At 35.1% G+C, this 23,231-nt stretch overlaps 1 protein-coding gene across 10 annotated transcripts in view; it reads right to left on the reverse strand.

Annotated features, from left to right (window-relative positions):
* The window catches only part of DOCK7 (dedicator of cytokinesis 7), a 188,017-nt gene that overhangs the window by 19,758 nt on the left and 145,028 nt on the right, over window positions 1-23,231 (reverse strand). For 6 of the 10 annotated variants that reach the window (XM_060410347.1, XM_015092015.4, XM_060410312.1 and 3 more), the window contains 9 exons: window positions 22,249-22,345; window positions 19,452-19,548; window positions 18,995-19,129; window positions 17,902-18,054; window positions 12,617-12,775; window positions 11,875-11,975; window positions 10,418-10,610; window positions 7,864-8,007; window positions 5,313-5,444 (listed from right to left, as the gene is read on the reverse strand). In XM_060410347.1, coding sequence (XP_060266330.1) covers window positions 5,313-5,444; window positions 7,864-8,007; window positions 10,418-10,610; window positions 11,875-11,975; window positions 12,617-12,775; window positions 17,902-18,054; window positions 18,995-19,129; window positions 19,452-19,548; window positions 22,249-22,345 — 1,211 coding nt within the window. Of the gene's footprint in view, window positions 1-3,752; window positions 3,768-5,303; window positions 5,445-7,863; window positions 8,008-10,417; window positions 10,611-11,874; window positions 11,976-12,616; window positions 12,776-17,901; window positions 18,055-18,994; window positions 19,130-19,451; window positions 19,549-22,248; window positions 22,346-23,231 lie in introns of all 10 variants that reach the window. The other 4 variants (XM_015092014.4, XM_015092012.4, XM_060410321.1 and 1 more) reach the window with 2 other exon arrangements.

Consider the following 23,231-nt stretch of genomic DNA (forward strand, 5'->3'; position numbering starts at 1 on the left):
AATCCTAGTATATTTGACACCTGAGTCCAAGCTCTTAATTACACTATTTAATCCCTGTATTCTATATACTCATGTACAAATACTAGGACATATGTATGATCCCTGAACCGTTTTTCACTTCTCTGAAGTTTTCCTTGAGAGTTTTGAGAATTTCCGTGAGCAACTGAGATTTACTGGGTACCTTCCTCCCTAAGTTTTGCCTTCCTCTATATTACAACACTGTCTCTACTGAAATTGTTATTACATGTTTACATCTCCTTTCCGCACACTCCACTATGAAAATCAGGTTGATGATTTTCATAAACCTACCAGATATATTCTTCTAAGATATATCCTATCACATTTCTTATCAGATGTTCAATTTTAACCTTTGTATGTCCCAGTCCAGGAAAAAATAATCATGTCCAATATCATCTAATAAATGTTTGCTGTCCATATCTTTTTCTCATCAGGAATAACATAAAGGGCAGAACCCAGCCAGTAGTACTACATCATCAGGTGCTAAGTCATGGGTCTATACCAAATATTAGGGAGTCATCAACTATCAGAAAGTACCTCTTCACAGAGTTCTTCTCATCACATTTTCCTTACTTTCTTCATATCTGACTTCACCTCTTTGCCTTTCCTGAGATAAATACTCACGGATGTTTTATACCTACACAGGTCTAGTTTCTTCTTTAGAGTGTCACATTTTCATACTTGTTGTAAAAGTGTTTGCTTTTTTTTTTTTTCATACTCTTCTTTCAGCCTCCTGCCCCCCATCACCTATTAAAACTTGCTGTTTCCCATTCTGCTCTTTTACTCATTTGGATGAGTTTATTTATCTCATGCAGCCTCAGTGTGCATGGACTGTGCTTAGTTGCTTAGTCGTGTCCGACTCTTTGCAACCCCATGGACTGTAGCCTGCCAGGCTCCTCTGTCCATGGAATTCTCCAGGAAAGAATACTGGAGTGGGTCGCCATGCCCTTCTCCAGAGCATAGATTAGAGAATATAAAAATTCAACAGAAGACACTGCACAAGACTATGGCTAGTATTTCTCAGCATATAAAAACCAAAATATTAGCTCATCTTCATGTCCATCTAGTACAATGAAAAGAGTTAATATATAGTTATCTTGCATTCTTGAATCTCAAAAGTTAGAATACCTCATTTTTCTTTAGTGACTTAGTAGAGAGACTTCAACTTAAACAAGCTGAGCCCATCTTTTCAAGCCTTGCTGGAGACTATAATATATACCTACTAGGGTGGTGATATTTTCCCTCAGATGGTGAAATATGTTGTAATTTTTTGTAGAAAAAAATGGAGACAGGCTTATGTGACTATGTTATCAACAGTTGGGGAATGAACTGTTCACTATTTGATAAATGGATAAATGTATCTTTTAAAATAAAATATGTGCACACAAAATATAAAATGGCTATAATTTTCCATATAGAAATTCAATATTTCTTTCCTCCAAAAATAATTTTAAAATGCAATTATAAGTAAGACATTTTAAAACATACTTTATTTCCTATTATTTCAAGAAAAATAAATGTACTTGGGAAAGAGAAAATAAATAGTAAACAGTCATTCAGATATTGAAACTGGCAGAGCAAGTAACAGTTACCATGATTTAAGAAAGGTTCATGACTTGTTATTTTATATGATAAATATTTTACCAAATTTGCTACCAGGTTTTAGAGTTATCTTTTACACACACATACGCAAACTCACACACACAGCCCTAAAAAGCTTTGCCAACTCAAATGATTTGTACCAAATCAAGGAGCACAGTGAAAAACGAAATACAGTGCTAATATATAAGCCCAGATCAAGGAGGGAGCTATCAATTCAAAGACCCTTTCTATAGTATATCAGATATCCTTACTAGATCTCAATCCAGTGAGAGTTCCTTAAGAATACTAGGAAATTAGCTAGGAACCATAGCTTTTAGAAAAAAATGAAATTACTGAAGTTTTCCCAGAGTCAAAAAGAAAAATATTCACAAGATAGGAACTTACCACAATAGACAATAGTAAAAGTAGGGAGTAGGGTCAGCAACCAGGGGCAAGAGAGAAGAGAAAACAGAAAGCATTTTAATTAGGGAAATTTCAAAACAAATAAGCAGCAAATGGTAGCAAACATACTTTTAAAATGCAAGCATCCACTTAAGTTTTACAAGGGAAAAGCAAAAAACAAACGTGCAACAATTTTAGAAGCTACAAAGCTAAAGGTCCAGTGAAAGGTAGTGGCAAGAATATAAACAAGAAAATAAAGTCTGTGTGACTTTTACCATGCAATAAACATGATGACAAAATATTAATCATAACCAGTGAAAATTATACCTTTCAGGGGTCGATTTAGCATCAAGCAGACTAGTAATAAACTGCTCAGAGGTTCAATGTCTCTTCTTTCATGCTTACTTTTCACCTACTTCCATTTTGTGTTAGGAAATCCATAAGTAACTTTATGACTCAAAGATAACCATGGAAAGTCTCTATATAAGCCTTAACTGAAGATACAAAAATGAGACGTTCTCTACTGGGTATTAAAAAAGTCATACACATTTAATCTGGGGAACTAAGGTAGATTAAAAGTACTGGTTTCATCTAAAGAAAAACAAAAGGTGGCAACTAATTCAGAAATGGAAGAGAATGCAATAGTAACATTCATTCTGAAGGTTTTCTAGCTGGGTCTCAAAACAACTGCAAAACCAAACAGAGAAAGCCTAAACTGTTTAATCAACATAAACCTGACTACAAAGTGAAAGGCAAGGCAGAAAAATTAACAAATATTAATACTCAGCTTTAAATAAACTGTCTTATTAATACCTTGATTTACCTCATCAAAATGAATTACTTTGTAGAATTTTTTATTTTATAGAATTCTTTTCAGAAAGATTTTTTAAAAAGGTAATCAATTCTTTCTGGCATTTTTCAGGTATGATTTGATTTATATATAACTTCATGAGCCTAACTATTATACTTACTCCCTAAAAGGAAGCACACAGTCTTCATTGAACACAATTATCAAACATTGTCAGAAAATGAGGTCAAATTAAATTTCAAGTTCTCTCAATCTGTTTTTCCCTCCCCTCAACAAAATTCAAATGACAAAAGTGAATTTCATTCCTCAGTAGTACTTATACTCCAGGTGAAGTGACTCAAGATCAAATTAACATACTCTTTTTATCAATTCCAAGATGCACATTTTTTTCCCCTTATTTTAGTATCTCTGTAGATGGCATTCATTTTTCAACTGATGGGATGCTGGAGTTTAATATACAGGGATTGTTTGTTTTTCTAATCTTTCTTAAAGGAATGTGCAATAATGGGATATTTTACAATTGATAACATCTTAGATCAGATGAAATATTTTATATTTACACCTCTGAGCAATAACACATAAATCGACCTCTGTAGAATGAGGTGAAACAATATGGTTAAAAAAAGGAAATCTTGTGTGTAAATGTTGATGAAACAAAATGCTTCAAAGGATAAAAACAAACGAAAGTGATGACAAAGTGGCTCATTTACCAAAGAATATCATTAGTAACATATGGATTTCCATGCACTGCCTACAACCTCTTAATAACAAATTTCTTAACATAACTTACAGTATTTTAACAAAGTTTCTTTGGTTAATGAATTCAGTTGACAGCAGACAGCAACAGAATGCCCACAGCTAGCACATGTGGGTAAAGCATTGGCATAAGAAATCTGATCAAATCAATCTATTAGTGTCTTTAACTAACTAAAACATTACCTACCTCCCAGCCAGTACTCTGTATAATAAAAAAGTAAAAAAGGGCAAGTCATAAAAAAAAAAAAAACTGTTTAAAAAGAACAAAAAAAGCCAAAGGAAGTTCAGTAGTGTAAGAAACCATATACCATAAATTCTTCTCCATACAGAAAACACTAGGGTATTTTAAACACCATATTCCTTCACTTAAGACCTATGACAATTTTATAAATTGCTTGTTCAAAACCTAGAAGCTAAAATTTCACCATTTAAAACTTTAATAAGTAAAAAGTACAAATTTAGGGGAAAGAAAGCTAAGTGCTTGTTTCATTTGTGTCTAAATTAGATTCACTAACTAACGGGAGCTGTACTTCACTGAAGTTCCCAGGGTAAGCTGGGATAGAAATTGAAATTTTGTCCAAATGTCTTTGATACAAATGGATGAAAGTTTCTTGGAAGCTGCTCGCTCTAGATGTTCCAGGCCTGACCTGTGTAATTTGCAATTTGTGCAACATATGGGAAGCTGCGATGAGATTTAACAGTATAACTGATTATAAAAAGACCCACCTGCTATGATCCAGAATTCTAATACTCTTTCGCAACTCCAGTATTTTATTCAATGACAATAAAATCCTGGCTTAACAGGATAGCAGCCCTATTTAAGACTAAGTTTTTCAGATTATATCAATTCATCTAGAACAGCTTAGTCCATGGCAAGAGAGAGGAAGTCAAGCTGATAAGACAATAAAGCGGGACTAACACTGCACGCGCCAAGTGGAAAACAATGCTATACTTCAGTTCTTAGGTGATGGCAACAGCAGACAACAGCACAGGTAGCACAGGGGCGGGAACAGAAAAGCGGAGGAGGAGGACCCTTAACTTAACATTTCAGAGTATTTCAATGGAGCCAGCGATTCAGCTTCAGGGAAATCAACTGCTAGTAGTCTACTTCATTTTTAAACCAAGCTTATTTTAATTTTAAAGATAAAATGTGGATCCCATGAAGTAAAAATAAGTACTGAAATCATACTATTATAATTGAATAAATAAATAAATACAACCATTTATTATTTTCACTAAATATTACTTTTACATTAGAAATATATCAGAGCATGACTGAATAAAAATGTCTGGAAAAAAGTTAAAAGTTCAGTTGAAATCATTAAAAATATTAGGAGTTTACTAAGCTTTCGTATCATTTAATAAAAAGTTAAATATAAAAACATTTTTGGGGAAAAAATGAATAGAAATCAATTTAAAAAATCAAATTCATAACTATTACCTACACTGTGAAACAGAAAGTAACTCACAATTTTAAAAAAATTAGCTACTAGTAATCATTCAAAAAAGTGGAGAAAAAAGAGAAGCTATGTGGGAAGGTTATGATGACCATAATATACTTTAGGTTAAATTCATTTTTGTTAATGAGTCTTGCTTTGGCCATGAACCATCATTTTGACACTATTCATTTGTAACTTGATTAAAATGGTCATTTCACGGGATCTAGTTTGACATTAGTACAAAGCAACACTAAAGCTCGTAGACAGTTTTCTCTACATACACTGAAGTTAGAAAGTACAATTGTTACCTGATGAACAATTTTGCTGAAGGCTTCCTGAAGTTTACCATGGATCGTGGACAGTTTCTTGGCATCCCGATTAGCTTCATGAATAGGAATAAGTACTTTGTAAACTTCGTTAACTGCTTCATACATGCCAGCCTGTAAGAATAATAAGAGATTGCTTTCTTTTACATCGATAGGAGAGTGAACTGCAATTTATGAACTCACAATACTTCCAAGGCAATACTACTATTTTCCAATGGGACATAAAAACAAACGCTACTGATTTTGAAGACCTAATAAAATAATTTTGCACAATATATGATCTCTTCTATTGAGTGAAAACGTATGTGTATCTGTGTTTTTGTATTTGAAATACACACATGTACGTATATGTATATTTATACTTGCATATAATTTGAACTGGACATTCTGCTTTTACTACTCAGTAACTGAAGTGAAGTGAAGTGAAGTTGCTCAGTCATGTCCGACTCTTTGCGACCCCATGGACCGTAGCCTACCAGGCTCCTCAGTCCATGGGATTCTCCAGGCAAGAGTACTAGAGTGGGTTGCCATTTCCTTCTCCAACTCAGTAATTACTTAACTAAGATAAATGTGTGTGTGTGTGTGTCCTTTTATATGCATATAAACTTTTGAATAAAACAAATTCAGAGCAGAGACATAGAAACCCAATTATTACAAGTCACAGATACACAAATATCACATAATCTATTGCTTCCTAGGACACTAAAATTATTAACTTTCCCAAAATATTAAATTGGCACAGAAAATCTTAAGGGAACTCTCCTATGGAAAAATCACTGATCTTTAACAAAACATAAGAAGATTCTGAGCCACCAGATTTTATTCAAGTAGGGGTTTTGGTTTACTAGTGGTTGGCCAAGTGTTGATCTGATTATAATCAGAGTAAGGGACAAAACATGTTTATACTGCTATCCCCTTTTCTTGTAATAGATTGGTGGCTGTGATGAAGGAAAAGAGATATTTTCCAAGAGTCACTAAGTTCCCATTGCTTCACAAATCAGCATATTCCCAAGAAAATAAACATATGGTTCTTTTCTAGTCAGCTCACAGGAGTATATTTAAGCAATCATGTAGCTGCAATAGTAAAATATATTCAGTGTAACTAAAATATCCCAGTAATTATTTTAATTAATATTAAATAGATTAACTGAAAAAGAATGACATTCATAATTAAATGCTATTGCAAAATAGAGGCTTCTTTAACATAAGCCACTATAACCCAATCTAAATTCACTCCTGTGAATTATTAAAATTACACACAAATACAGAGAATGTATATTTATTAAAATATTCCATTAATAGCAAAAACTTTTTCCCTACTAGTTCAGGTCCCTTAAACTGAAGCTCAAGGAACAGAGATCTGGGAATAGAATCAGGACAACCAAGGTCTTCAAAAACAAGAAATTTTAAAGAGGACAAACACCTAATGTTCTTTGAGTCTCAGAATCATTTTTACATGAGTTACTTCTAAATACCTATAATGATGAGAGGATGATAACAGCAAATGTACTAAAACTTACTTGGAGCCAGGCACTGTGATTAGCACTTTACATAGGTTAATTCATTTAATTCTGACAGCAGTCCTTGAAGTATGTACTATTATTAGATGTATTTAATGGATAAGAAAAGTAAGGCACTGGTAGGTTGAGTAATTTGTGCCTGAAGTGCTTTAACTACTAAGATGGCAGAGAAAGGGGCTAGATGCCTCCTAAATCTATATGCATAACCAACATATTGCTGGGTACGGTTAAGGCCAGGAGAAGCAACAACAGATTCCCAATAACAGTACAATGGGGAAGTGATGTACTATTACTTAACTGTATCAGGTAATAGTACATTACATCAAGCTTCCCTTTTACCCTAACATGGACCTCACTGTCTTGCAAACCTTGGTCCTGGGACACTAAACACTCATCAGAAAACTCACAGAAAGCAGGTGATGCTATCAACATGGTTCAAGAAAGTAAGCAAGGATTCAGCTCGCTATTTTTTTCCCTTCATCAATAAATATCGCATCTCTGATCCACATGACTACTTCAGTTCTTCATACACAGATGGGGAGGGACAAGGACTGGACTTCTAGCATGGTAAGGAAGTCAGACAAGGGATCTAGGATGTAGTTCATAAAGTTCCTAACACCACTTCAATGTCTACCTAACAGAGCTCGTTATGCCACCAATCGGGTGAGAGGCTGTAACTTTCCTGAGCACCAGAGGCTTTTTTAAGGTTTTAGAAAATGTATTGTGGTAAAAGTTTTCTTAAAAAAAAAAAAAAAAAAAAACTCGTATAGACTAAGTGCTGGTTTACAAACAAGCAGATGAAAAACACTGGAGGAAGTGACAGACTGTTAAAATAAAAAGGAATAAGCAATGATGAATGTGAAAAGAAAATCCATTACTAGAGACTTCTTGAGATATTTAGAGAAAATTATCATAAATGAAAAGCACAGTCATAAGCAGAAAGCATAAATATACATGTCGCTAATAACTAAGAAGTACATAATTGTGGGAAGAAATGAACAAGAGTCATCTACCATAGAGAAAGAAGCAGCTGCTTGCTCCAGTAATCCCACAAGTCCTGACTCAGTAAAGTACTTTCCAGAGCAGATACCTTCTTCATCTGGAGATACCACGTCATCTGAGACTGCAGATTCTTCTAAAACATTAGAGGAAATATTCTAGGAGGAAAAAAAAAAGTTTAGGTTTGTGAAATGGAATTAATTTCTTAACATGAATGATATATATGAAATAATTGAAGATGAAATACAGCTATCAGCTTATTAAAAAAAAAAAAAAAGAGGGGGTAGTCAATGCAAAGCTAACAGACAAATCTCCAAAAACTTCTTGTATTGTGAAGATGACAATAAAATGTAACACCACTGCTAACTTTTTCATTAATAAAAAGTTGTAAAAAAGAAAATTTTAAAAAATCATGGGCTAAGGAAAATTGTAATATGACATAAAACACCTAAGGTGACTTACACAGTGTTTACTTTTAATTTAATTGATGTTGTTAAAACTCCCTATCAGGGAAACTGAGATACAAAAATGGTCTCAAGGCTTGCCTAACATACATCAAATTAATGAAAACACTCAGGTATATTAAAAAGCCCTCTTATCCAATGAGATTGGGATCCATTATTACTTCTGAAAAAATGATACATACATACCTTAAATATTTTATTTGAACCTATATATTTAATTTATATGCAGAGTACATCCTGAGAAACGCTGGGCTGGAAGAAGCACAAGCTGGAATCAAGACTGCCAGGAGAAATATCAGTCACCTCAGATATGCAGAAGACACCACCCTTATGGCAGAAAGTGAAGAGGAACTAAAAAGCCTCTTGATGAAAGTGAAAATGGAGAGTGAAAAAGTTGGCTTTAAGCTTAACATTCAGAAAACTAAGATCATGGCATCTGGTCCCATCACTTCATGGAAAATAGATGGGCAAACAGTGGAAACAGTATCTGACTTTATTTTTGTGGGCTCCAACATCACTGCAGATGGTGACTGCAGCCATGATTTGTCTGTTAGCTTTGCTTACTCCTTGGAAGGAAAGTTATGACCAACCTAGACAGCATATTCAAAAGCAGAGACATTACTTTGCCAACAAAGGTCCATCTAGTCAAGGCTATGGTTTTTCCCCTGGTCACGTATGGATGTGAGAGTTGGACTGTGAAGAAAGCTGAGCGCCAAAGAATTGATGCTTTTGAAGTGTGGTGCTAGAGAAGACTCTTGAGAGTCCCTCGGACTGCAAGCAGATCCAACCAGTCCATTCTGAAGGAGATCAGCTCTGGGATTTCTTTGGAAGGAATGATGCTAAAGCTGAAGCTCCAGTACTTTGGCCACCTCATGAGAAGAGTTGACTCACTGGAAAAGACTGATGCTGGGAGGGATTGGGGGCAGGAGGAGAAGGGGACGACAGAGGATGAGATGGCTGGATGGCATCACTGACTTGATAGACGTGAGTCTGAGTGAACTCTGGGAGTTGGTGAGGGACAGGGAGGCCTGGCGTGCTGTGATTCATGTGGTCACAAAGAGTCGGACACAACTGAGCGATTGAACTGAACTGAACTGAGTCACACATTTGTCAATTTCTTGAAGTAGATCTAAGGCCTTTTCTTTGTGTTCGGGTCTCAAGATCAGAGTTCCATGTAATCTCTCTTGACTAAATACCCACAATGTAACCTCCATTTAAGATTTTCAGTTTTGGTTTCTTTAGAGTAAAAACTTGAACTTAAAAGATTATCAAATTATCCTAGATTTCTTGGAGATTTTCCCTCAATCTTTTTCTACTTGTCTTGATCTCTTTGCAAAATATTCAGCTTATTAATAATTTTCACAGAAATAATGACTCACTTTCTTTTTGTATTTTGATTTATCAGAGAACATAATATTTAAATAATTTTTATAACTTCCTAAACCTGGAATTAAGAGGCTCTGAAGAAAAGCAAAGCAGAATTGACTCTTGGTAGGCAAAGAATTCAGCCAGTGCGTCAGAGGTATGTAGCCCTACTAGAGCATAAACTATCATCTCTGAGTCATATCTTAGCATATTTTATATAAGCATAAGTAACGGAGAATGTTGGTTTACCTGGTATTTTAATTAAAAGCCAATTAAGAGTGTCCACTATCCTGATTTTCAATATTTTGAATGTATTTCATAGATGCTATGAAGTCCATAGCAGTACAGGCAAAGAGAATAAATGTAGTTTACACAGCACTGATAATGTACAGGTAAGAAAACATGGAAGAGAATTAACAAGAAATACTCTTTAAAAATGTTTGGGAATGCATGGAAGAATTAAAGATTTTAAAATTTAAAAAATAAAAAACTAAAATTAAAAAAAAATAAATAAAAATAAAATGGAAGGAAAAAAAATAAAAAAAATAAAAAATAAAAACATCATTTTGCTGAAAAATAAAAAAAAAAAACATATTAATGAAAGTGATAGTGAAATGTTAATTCATCTTGTGAAGCATCACTTTCAGTCTGTGCTTTCATTATCAGCTGGATGAATATAAACAGCAGTGAGAAAAGTTAGACCAAAAAAGGACATACCTTGATTAAGGCAGATTCCTACCTGAAAGGTTACACATCCCACTGGAAGATACTTCCGGTCCTCCAACATGCTCAGATATTCAGCGACAAGTGCTGCTGAGTGAACGAGGCACTGGGCAGCTTCAGCATGATTGCTGCGCTCTGAGTGTTTGCCAGCCATGTTCTGCAACCAGGTCAGCCGCAGATCTGGAGAGGTCTGGTAGCCCTTGGCAATTCTAGTTAGAACAGAAATTCTCAATTAGCATTTGCTTCCTAATCTGGAAGGGAGTTCAAATTGCCTGTTTAGTGTGTAGGCTTCTATTACCAAACACAACCTATTAAGACAAGTTTTTGGGTTGTATGAACATGCTTTTGAATGTGCTTAGAGAAATAATTGTGGGCCCATGGAATGGTTAGTATCAGGTTTTTGTGTGTGGGGGGGGGGGGGGGGGGGAGCTTAAAAAAAAGAGACATTTTATATGAAAATCTGCCCTTTAAGGAAACAGTAACAGAAGATCTAGGAATTTACATGTTTATTATGGGCCTCTAAATAAGTTTTATATTCAAGGAAAAAAATTTATAAAAGATTCTTTCATTGTATCACCTTAATTTTAAAGGAAATATCTTATTCTTGTCTTTAAGAAACTCCAAAACTGTAAAAAATGAAGGTCAAATGGCAAAGAAAAAGTCAAGTTTACTTACATCTTTGAAGATACAATAGGAATTAACAAAATTCTAAAAATACCCAATAAATATATCAGCCTATAGGCAAAAACCATGTCTAACATTAGTAAAATTAATGTTGTAATAAAGTATTAATACACTATGTTTTCTTCTTAAAGAACTAATTTTTACGTTTAAAATGTGGGTCTTCAGCCTTCCTAGGAACTCTAGGGCCCAGGATGCCAAGGTCTTAACTATGTCATTATTTTAAAAATCTTGTTTTTGATAATCAATAAATACACTGAACAATTATTCATAATTCTTAAAAGAAGAAGTGTCATAGGGGATCTGATAAAGCACGTTTTGATTTTTTAATCACCATTGCCATGCCTTGCTAAGTCGCTTCAGTCATGTCTGACTCTTTGCACCCCATGGACCATAGCCTGCCAGGCTCTTCTGTCCATGGGATTCTCCAGGCAAGAATACTGGAGTGGGCTTTAATTACCATTAGAAAATGACAAATAACTTTTGTATTCTTGTAAACTCATGTTTCTGTGTATCATATTAACTTAAGCCCCATTATACAAGACATAGGGCTTCCCAGGTGGCTCAGTGGTAAAAAGTCCATCTGCTGTTGCAGGAGATGTGGGTTTGATCCCTGGGTCAGGAAGTTAACTTGGAGAGGGAAATGGCAGCCCACTCCAGCATTCTTGCCTGGGAAAGCCCATGGACAGAGGAGCCTGGTGGGCTACCGTCCATGGGGTCACAAAAGAGGTGGACAAAACCTCTAAGCAGCCAACAACAATACAAGGTATAAGTGAATTAAACAAACACTACCTGTACATTAGATCAATTAACATTTCAGGATCCTCCTGGTGTTCCTTCATTTTAACAGTATCAGAAAGGATCATATGGAGATTAAAAACCAAATCTTGAACCTGTAGCAGAGAATTATATGAAAAACATTCTTCAGCTGTCATTTATTCACAACCATTAGATTAGTTTGGAAGATATTTCAGATTGGAAATCTAAAGCTTTCAAAACAAACAATTTTGATATAGTTCTATGAAGAGTGTCGGTATGCTGGGGTAAGATGGGTGAAGAGTAAATTTTATACAAATTCATCAGCCCACTATTTTTTCACCTCTCACCCAGAAACAAGTAGAACTACTAGTAGAAATAAGAAACATATACAGATATAAGGAATACAAAACGAAGTTCTTTCTGATTTTCAGATTTTCTCAAAAGGTAGTTTGTATAAACTCAGTTTTTGAGGCAAACTACTGTTTCACCAATCAGTGGGAACACTTTCATCATAAAGTTTTTTGTTTATCCATACTGACTAAGTCCAGTGTTCTTTTCGGCACAAATTCACAGAATTAAACACCAAAAATATTAACCATTATGAGAAAGAAGAGTGGCTTATTAAAACAGAGATTCTGTCCTATCTATGACACATATGGATTGAAAGAAAAATACAGGTTCTGCCAGGAAAAACTGAAGTTTGATTTAACAATTTGGGAAATGCCTATTTACAATTCCTATTTCAGTTCATGCTCTAAAAACTAGCATTTCTGACCTGATCAGGAAATGTTGTTTCCCTCAATTCCAAATCTTCTTCAGCATATGTCAGTATAGTCTTTAAAGAACGTCTTAAAAATTCTTCATTAAAATTCTGAGATGTGCCCACCAAGGAAGACAGTGACATGGTTACCTGCATTTTAACCCTGGCGAAGTTCTGTAACAGAGAAATTGCCAGGCAGATATTTAATAAAGGAAAGCTTAAAGGGGAAGTGTCTATTTTTTTCACTTCCTATAAGGAAAAAGTTAGTATAAAACATCATTCTAGAAAAAATATTTTTGAAAAAGTAATGAAATGTGTAGTATTGAAATCCTGTTTTTAAATAGACATAAAGCTTAGAATCTTCCTGTGATAACAGCCTAAAAAACAAAGTTGAAAAAAAATTGTGGGTTAGACTTGAATTAGAAGTTGTGCCTAGACTTTACATTGACCTATGCTGCTGCTGCTGCTGCTGCTGCTGCTGCTGCTGCTGCTGCTGCTGCTGCTAAGTCACTTCAGTTGTGTCCAACTCTGTCCAGCCCCATAGATGGCAGCCCACCAGGCTCCCCCATCCCTGGGATTCTCCAGGCAAGAACACTGGAGTGGGTTACCATTTCCTTCTCCAATGCATCAAAGTGAAAAGTGAAGTCGCTCAGTCGTGTCCAACTCTTCACGACCCCATGGACTGCAGCCTACCAGGCTCCTCCGTCCATGGGATTTTCCAGGCAAGAGTACTGCAGTGGAGTGCCATCGCCTTCTCTGACCTTCTGTGAGGTATATGTTATTAACAATAGCACCATTTTTACAGATGACATTAAAGAACTTGACCAACATCACAAAATTCTTAAGTGTCAGATGTGGTCACTACACTCTACCTGATTTAATTATGTCCACTGCTATGATAAAAGTATAACTTAACTCATATCCTATACAAAGTAACTTAAAGGTATATTCTTTGGAATGATGACTCTAAGAGTTTACATTCTTCCTTGTTTGTTGTAAATTCATTTCTGTTTCACCATTCCCCACTATGAAAACACTTTTAAGAGGTTTTCAGCGACAACCTTTGTTGTTGTTCAGTCCCTAAGTGGTGTCCAACTCTTTGCAACCCCAAGAACTGCAGCACGACAGGCTTTCCTGTCTTTCATTATCTCCTGGGGCTTGTTCAAACTCATGTCAATTGAGTGAGGCAGTGATGCCATCCAACCATCTCATCCTCTGTCACCCCTTTCTCCCCCTGCCTAAAATCTTCCCCAGAATCAGGGTCTCTTTCAATGAGTTGGCTCTTCGCATCAGGTGGCCAAACTATTGGAGCTTCAGGTTCACTATCTCCAGCACCACAGCTCGAAGACATCAATTCCTCAGCATTCAGCCTTCTTTACTGTCCACCTCTCACATCTGTACGTGACTACTGGAAAAACCATAGCTTTGACTATATGGACCTTTGCAGGCAAAGTAATGGCTCTGCTTTTCAATACCCTGTCTAGGTTTGACATTACTTTTCTTCCAAAGAGCAAGTATCTTTTAATTTCGAGGCTACACTCACCACTCACAGTGGTTTTGGAGCCCAAGAAAATAAAGTCTGTCCTATTGATTAAATAAACGGTGCTACTATTGTAGTCGGTTACACAGGCCCCAAACCAGGAGTCATTCCATAGCCATTCTGCCCATTCATTATTCATACTATAAACTCAATCTACATCATCTTCTAATCTGTTCCAATCTGTTCTTTCTCCATGCTCAATGCCATTGCTTTACTTTATGCCCTTATCATTTCTTACCTGGATTACTACAATAACTTCCTAACCAATCTTTCTTTTTCCTTACCTGCTAAGTAGCATCAGGGAAATTTTTGTAAAATGTAAATCTGAATGTACATATCAGTCTTCTTCTTAAAATACTTCACTGGCTGCTCACAGCTTTGTAGACAAAATTCATGTATTTGACCAAATAAACCTGCCAAACTACATGGTGGGAACTGAAAGTACAGTGATAAACAAGTATCTGTCCTATGACAGCTTAATCTAAACATTTCAATTACAATTTTATCTATTACTCTCTCTTTGAGCCATAATAATTAAGAAGTGCTAAAAAAGTTTCCTTCTCTGTTTGCGTTTCCTTCTCTCACCTCAATGCCTTTCTAATTACGTATGTGCCATTTTTGTTACCTAAAAAGTCTACCCACTACTTCTCCATCTGCATGAGCAATTCTTCATCCTTAGTTCAGGCATCTCCTCTTTCTGAAACCCTCCTTGAGAGTATATGCTCTTTTTCTCTGTGCTTATACAGTTCCCTGTGCTTGCCTCTCAGTATATCAACAGCAAACACATACTGAACATTTGCTCAGAGCCAGTTACTGATATAATGTGTGTTATTTAATATTAATTTATATAATCCTCACAAAACCATCTAAAGTAGGTACTTACTATTACTAGCTGAACATTACCTGTTCATCTCCTACCCTCGTAGATGCTAAGCTATTTTAAAATAAATTTCCTTTTATCTATGTTTGCCCAATGCCTACCACAGTACCTAGAACACAATTTAATACTTAGTTCTAATATCTCTTGAATATACAATCTATATAAAATCGTGCCAAGTATAAATCACCTATTCCTTTCTAGAGGTACTACATGACATTAACATGATAAATTACCCATTTTTAACTCTCCTGTATTAATATAAAGCTTTCCTAAAATAACAGAGGAAAACTCCAAGTGTAGTCAAATTTTAGGGACTCTTATTTCAAAAACTAATAAGATCTATAAAGTAACTAGATTCTTTGTTCTGAATTAGAAGAGAAGACTTGGCTTCCAGTAAAAATAGGACAGTTTGAGATAGCAAGTTCCTATTCTCCTGTATTTCATATAAAAATAAAAGATGAATAGAAAAAGAAGTCCATAAACTCTATTTCAGCAAAATGAGGAGACTGATATAATCTATACATTAGAAAAATGCATAAGGGCTGCCAAGACAAGCTAAATAGGAAGCAGCTTCAATGGAAGGCAAAGAGGGGATAGCAAATAGTGAGGAATCCTAGGGTGCTGATTTAAGAAATAATGGGAAAAACACTTCTTTTAAATTTAAATAAGAAACTCACTTTGAAGTGATAAAACTATCTGTCTTGAGGAAAAAACAACCAAAAAAATCCCAAAGGGCTGGAGAGAAATAGAATGTCCTACAAATACCTGGGCCAATATAAACTCCCTCATTCTATGTTGAATAACAAAAAGGTAAAGAAGATCAGTGAAATACCAGATAAAGAATACTTAATAGGAAAATGTGGTCATGAAACATGAAAATTCTAATTAAAATATTTTACTTTGAATTATAAAAAATTTATGAAGCCATTAACTTTAGGAAGGAAAAAAAAAATCATACAAATGTAAGAACTCAAGGGAAGCCACTGTGATAGCTAAGAACCAATACCCACTAGGCTGGTGACAATACCACCTCCACTGAGAATGTATGATTAAAGAAACAGAGGATAGAAGGTACTACATAATTATAAAGGTAACCACTAAAGCAATAGAAACTTTAAGGGGAACTTACTACGTACAAGATGAAAACAACCAACACATTTTTTTAAGGAGAGGAGTGGGGAAGCATAACAGAATCGTACAACACAAATCCAGGATGTAGCTGATATAATAACAAGGATGAAAGGTTTAATTCAACTTAGAAACTGAATTACAAAGCAAAAACCCAACTCTATGTTGTAGATGAGACACACATTTAAAATAAAGTGATTCAAAACAGTGAAAACAAAAGGACAGGCAAAAAGATAACCTAAGCCACATCCAAATTAGAAAGAAAGTCGAGGTCAATAGTGCACAAGGCAGAAGTCAGGTCAAAAATATAAAAATTTTAAATTAAGCCATCTCAGAGTCTTCTTCAATTCTAAAGGGAATAATTCTTAGTAAGATATAATAGTTATGAATAGTAGTTATCAATATACCAAAGTTATGAATATCACTTTACCAAATAAGACCAAAAGGAGAAATAGACAATATGTACGCTTTAAATCATCTCCTTTAGTCAACCAAAGAGACAAAAATAAAGCACTGCTTCTTTTTAAAAACTTGTGTAACACATTACTGAAAACATTTTATGTTTGAATACACAAACACACACATCCACAGTTCCAAAATGGAGACATATTAATTGTACTATGATCACTCTGCAGTTAAACTAAAAATTACTGGGAATTCCCTGGCAGTCCAATGGTTAGGGCTCCACACTTTCACTACTGAGGGCCTGGGTTCAATTTCTGGTTGGGAACTAAGATCCTGCAAGCCACAGGATAGCCGGAAAACAAACAAAACCCAAAAATTATCATCAAAACTTTAAAACTTTGCAAGGAGATCAAACCAGTAAATCCTGAAGGAAAACAATCCTGAATATTCATTGGAAGGACTGATGCTGAAGCTAAAGCTCCAATACTCTGACCACCTGATGCAAAGAGCTGACTCATTAGAAAAGACCCTGATGCTGGGAAAAATTGAAGGCAGGAGGAGAACTGGACGACAGAGGAAGAGGTGGCTTGATGGCATCACCGACTCAATGAACATGAGTTTGAGCAAGCTCCGGGAGATGATGAAGGACGCGGAAGGCTGGTGTGCTACAGTCCATGGGGTCGCAAGGAGTAGGACATGACTGAGCAATGGAACATCATCATCATCACAACTTTAAAACTTCAGGTTGAAACGAAAATACAAACTGAAATTACAAATTATGTATTGAATAGAAACCAAGAATACTAAAAATACTAGGTACTAGAACCAATGAGACCTCAAAAGAGCACAATGCAATATTCTAGACCTTAAATAATTACATGAGTAAGAATAAATGAACTAAACATTGGACTCAAAAAGCTAGGAAAAATACAACACATAAATCTATAATCAAATAAAAAACCATAAATGAAGACATGGAATTCTTCTAAGACTGGCATAGAATCATAAAATATCGAGCAAAGATGTTTAAACTTTTAATTTTTCTTATTACTTTACTTCACTTAATGATAATTATAATTTATAGTCGCTCAACATACATTTGTAGTTTAAATCTGTACCACTATACATTATTGTTAGTATACAAAATAAAACTGGAGATTTGGATTTTTATGTCATCCACAGAATGAGAAAAAGAAATAGTCTTAAGATTAGACTCAAAATACACCCCAAAATGCCATGCTCTCCCCAAACCCACTTAATAGATACCTATGGAAGTTATAGTTAAGTTATAACTATAGTTATAGTTATTGTTCATCCAAAGATACAGTCCTACAATGAAACACTTACATTCCCAATCTCAAAGTTCTGTCTCATAAGCAGGTAAAGGGAGGCACTAGCATGTGACCGTATGGTACTGATGCTACTGCTACAGTGCCGCAGAAGCCGGAGGCATAGGTCAGCACACTGCTCTGTTTCTTCTTCAAACAAGAGCTCCGGGAACTGTAAAGAAACAATCCCACCACTGAATTTATGTAGCAGGAGCTTCACATATGTGTTAATATAGCCTGATGGAGAGATTTGTTAGTGTAGCCCAGAAATTGAAAGCATGTTTAAGAGACGATATTTGCTACTGGTTAATAAAATGGACCAGAGAACTAGACAGACTGGGTTTGAATATGGACTATGTTAGTACTGTGACCTTGGACAGGTTTTCTCTTCCAAAAAATGGGCTTAATAATATTACCTATGTGGGACTGTATGACTACCTTAGATTAGATAATGTGAATAAAACACTTACTATAGTAACACATAATAAGTCTATGATAAAATTTATTAATTTTTATTGAAATATAGTTGCTTTACAATATTATGTTAGTTTTTTGCTGCACAGCATGAAATGTTCTTACTATTACAAAATGGTATATTTTATCTTCACTGGCTAAGTTTCATCTTATAAGATGACTAAAAGATGAAATAGATACCTTCAAGATTAAGAATATAGATTTTCAGAGGAAATAAATATTTGAAGTAGTTAAACAAACAAAACAAGTTCTTTTCTTTCCATTGACCTAGGATAAGCTAATTTCAATGGACTGAACAACTGGCACACTAATTCTTGATAATTCACATCAATAAGAAATAGATGAAAACACAAAAAGCCCAATATTTAAAACAGGCTATTAATTTCAAGCCCTTCTCCACATGAGAACTACTCTTTTTTTTTTTTTTTTTCCAATCCAGAAAACAGGTTAAAGGTAGTCCAAATAAGAAAGAAATAAGCAGTAGAGGAAAGGCAAAGAAGAATCAAGTCTTAGGTTATTACTAAAATTTTATCTATAAATATATTTAAGATACAATCAATGAATGTATCAAGTGATTTTAGACAATGTTAGCAAAGAAAACAAAGTCTGACAAGACAGCAGGCACAAAAATAACCCACCTTTGAAACCAGGGCTCTCTGGGTAGCAAAGCAGTGCTGCAGATAAACTGCACTTTGGTTACAGGCCATGCTGTGTAGTAACACTTTCAGCACCCCACCAAGGATGCTCTCTTTGGATTCTGTTACAGAGACTGTCTGCAATTTTAAAACAGAGATGTTAACTGTAATCTGGTTAGAGACAGAATATGTAGAAATTAACAAATAAAAATTTTAATAGGAAGAAGATAGCGTAAGATCTAGAAGCTCCTCAAAGAAAAGAAGCTCAGAGGGATTTTGATAAGAAAAGGGGAAAAAAAGAATGGACAGAATTTAAATGAGAAAAAAAGAGAAGCGAGGACATAACTTTTGGGATCTACTGATATTTAAATATAATTATATGGTTCAATAAATACCTTTTTCCCCAACCCTAATTTACCAAATCTATACTAGTTTAAATTCCTCTTATTAGTGTTTTTACCTGAACAACAATCTCTAATGTATCCAGAATGATTAGATTTGCTTCAGTAGCCAGATTGCCGTCAATCAGTGCTTCGTGTTCAATCTCTGCTCTTGACCTAAAACAAAAGATTAGAAGAAATTATATGTTATCTTTTAGAAAATCCAATAGATCTGAAATTCACAAAAGACTTAAAGATGTACAGAAATTTAAAAACCTTGGAATCATTTTTTCAGGGGAAGTTTTTCCAATAGTTGCCCGAGTGCGAAGTTATTAATTGGATAAGGAAAAATATTCTGCATGTTTAAAAATGTTTTGTTTTAATCTACATTTGTCAAACATGCCAAGACTTTCTCACCCCATTACAGTACTACAGTGCCACTAAAGGCTTTCAGAGAGAGTTACAGCAAACACAGGAAAAGTTTTGTTCTAAACGGCACAGACACTAGGTGGTGCTATATAGGCTTGTATTTAGGGCTACTTTAAAGCAGTACCCAAAATGTTTAGTATTCATGTTACCATTTCAAGGATTTTCAACATATTTATTTAGGATAAAAGAACTTTCTTAAAAATAAAGTTTTGTCTAATTTTCCCAAATTTCTGATACAAAAATTTTAATACAGAAAATGAGTAACTCTTCAGTGAGATCCTGGATGGAATTACTCATTAGAAATAAAACTTGATGTAATAAAGTGGTTTACTTGAATACTAATATTTACAAAAGTATTATTTAATTAAAATTTAATGACTATATGCAATTTATGAGTAAAGTTGACATTTCAATCACAATGTATATATGGCAACTACAACCAAATAGACCAAAAAATATATATATATAAATCAAAGCAAAAATACAAGGGCATATTAAATGCTATCTGTTCAAAGTTAGCTGTTAATTAAAGTCTGAATCTTTATTACTACCACTAAAGAGAACAGTTTATGAATTTACATTTTATAAATTTAAGGAGAAAATACAATATTAGAATTAAATTGGAAAAGAAATATAATATTCAAACTTAAAATTCCAGTGAGATTTTGTGAAGACACATGAAAAACAAGATGTTTAAACCAAAAGAATCAGGAAAATACCAAAAAGAAGAAGAAAATGGCTTCCTTCAAGCAAAGTAAGATAAGGGAAGGGAACACATAATACAAGTGCAGAAGTAAAGCCACATACTAATAACATAGTATCTCAGGGCTTTGTGATTTTTAAAAAACACAATACATATGGAAAAATAATTAAAGAAATGGACAAAAAAGACAGAAAAGCAGACCCCCAAACTTTAAGAATTTTTAACACAGTTACATACAGCATCTACTCTGGTCCAAGTATGTGTCTTTCCTGCCAAATTCATACAATGAAAATCTAATGCCTAAGGTAATGGTGTTAGGAGGTACAGCTTTCGGAAGGTGATTGGGAGAATCAGGGCAGAGCCCTCATGAATGAGATTAATGCCTCTATAAAAGAAGCCTCTAGGAATTTCCTTGTCCTTAAACTGTAAGGGAACACAGCAAGAAGCCTATAAACCCAGAAAAGGGCCTTCACCAGATACTGAATCTGTTGGTGCAATGATCTTGAACACCCCAGCCTTCAGAACTGTAAGAAATAAATTTCTGTTATTTAAAAGTGACCCAGTGCATGTCATTTTGTCATAGTAGCATAAAGAGACTAAGAGTTTCTGACAATCTTAAACTTATCTATGTGGGACTGATCCTGCTGCTTCTGTCTCTGCTGGCTCCCACAGGGCCTTGCTTCCTGTGTTTTATGATTTTACTGTGGGAGAACTGGTTTCCCTGGTAAAGAATCTGCCTGCCAAACAGGAGATGTGAGTTCGATCCCTGGGTCAGGAAGATCTCCTGGAGAAGGAAACAGCAACCTTGTATTCTTGCCTAGGGAATCCCATGGACAGAGGAGCGTCACAAGATGCAGTCCACAGGGTCCTAAAGAGTTAGACATGACTGAGCTACTGAGCATGTAGGAGAGCTAATATTTCTGAAAGCTTCTCTGTGAGAATCCTCTAAAGTTTGGACAGAAGATGGTTCTCAGGGTGACTAATTTAGGACAGGACTGGGTGGGTGGGGGGGTCCCTGGGACATTCACTGCTAAATGTAAGAGTACTAGGCAAACCCAAATGAATTGGTCACTATATTCTCAAAGTTTTAGGGGCCTATCAAGTTACCTGAGGGCTAATTTGAAATTAGAAATTATCAGGAAAAGACTGCAGCCCTCTGACACAATGCCAGGCAATTTTCAAGCCAAGCAATGTTATCTGTGGTTACCTGGGCAGTGAGAAGGGTTTATTTCCAGTTCCCCTTATGAAGATGCAGTCCTTTAGAATCCTGGACTCATGAAAGTGTATTTTTAGTTGTTTTTGGCAATAGAGTGGCCAGTTGGTGTACCTAGTTTGTCTCCATACTAGAAACAGAAGACTTATAGTGTTTTGTCTTTCTTTAACTATATTTTAAGCTCTAAGAGAGCAAAGATTTTCTAATTTTTTATAATCCTTGAAAGATTTACTTTCAGTGTGACACCCACAATAGTGACATTTCAAAAATAGTTGCTCAATCCATTTTCCAGGGGGAATTGTTGGGGAAAATAAAGTGACATTTAAATAGGTAACCTTTAGCTTTACTATACCACATGAAAAATTCTTCCCCCAAATTGTTTTTAATCCAAAATGGAAAAATTAAATATAACTGTTCTGACTTCTAAAATTTGAATGCTTAATTATATAAAATAACACTAAAAGTAATCATTTTCTTCTTGCACTTGAAATTCAACAAGCCCATCAATAAGATAAAATAGAAGGTTTATTACTTGTCAAGCTTCTCAGTGTTTTGACGCCAGTGAGTCATATCCTTTCTCCACCTCAGATTTTCTTGACTTCCAAAGGCACTTCCAGATGGGCTTCTCTCTGTCAAACAAATTTCAAAACCTTCTTTAAAAATGTCATTTCAGACCACATCCATGTATATTTGCAAACATATAAGAAATACTACAGTGCTTCCCTGGTGGCTCAGTGGTACAGAATCCACCTATCAGTGCAGGAGACATGGGTTTGGTTCCTGATCAAGGAAGATCCCACATGCTGCAGAGCAACTAAGCCCGCCACAACTACTGAGCCTGAGCCCTAGAGCCCAGGAGCCGCAGTGACTGAGCCCAGGTGCTCCAACTGCTGAGGACTACTCGCCCCAGAGCTCGCACTCCACAACAAGAAAAGCCAGCAAAACGAGACGCTCACAAACCGCAACTGGAGAGCATCCCCTGCTCACCACAACTAGACAAAAGCCCATGCAGCGTTGAAGGCCCAGAACAGCCATAAATAAGTAAATAAAATTTAAAAAAAGGGATACTACATAATGTTAGTAAGTTTATTAACACAGCCATTTTATCCTCCACACAAGTGGAAAAACCTGACAATGGTGCTTTTTATTAAAAATTTTCACAACAGCTACAGGATATATATGCTAAATATAATATAGAAAACCCAACACTTTTGTAAATAAGCAAACTTTTAAATTCTGACTTCCTGAAAATCTTAACCATGGTTTATAAGATATGCATGATATGATTTTATTTTCTCCACCTTTGTTTATACAACCATTATCGTGTGTCTGTGTGTGTGTGTGTGTAGTTTCAATACATATGCTCTTGATTTAGGATGTACACAATAGTGATTGTTCCTTTTACCTGATTGTTTTTCACACAAATTTTCACTGGCCAGTTATTCATCACCTCTGCTGAAAGGCCTTCCTCAACTTTCCACCACTTCCTTTCCTGTTAATTTACTTTATTTCTCT

The sequence above is a fragment of the Ovis aries genome, chromosome 1 (assembly GCF_016772045.2).
Source record: "Ovis aries strain OAR_USU_Benz2616 breed Rambouillet chromosome 1, ARS-UI_Ramb_v3.0, whole genome shotgun sequence".
Classification (NCBI taxonomy): Eukaryota; Metazoa; Chordata; class Mammalia; order Artiodactyla; family Bovidae; genus Ovis; species Ovis aries.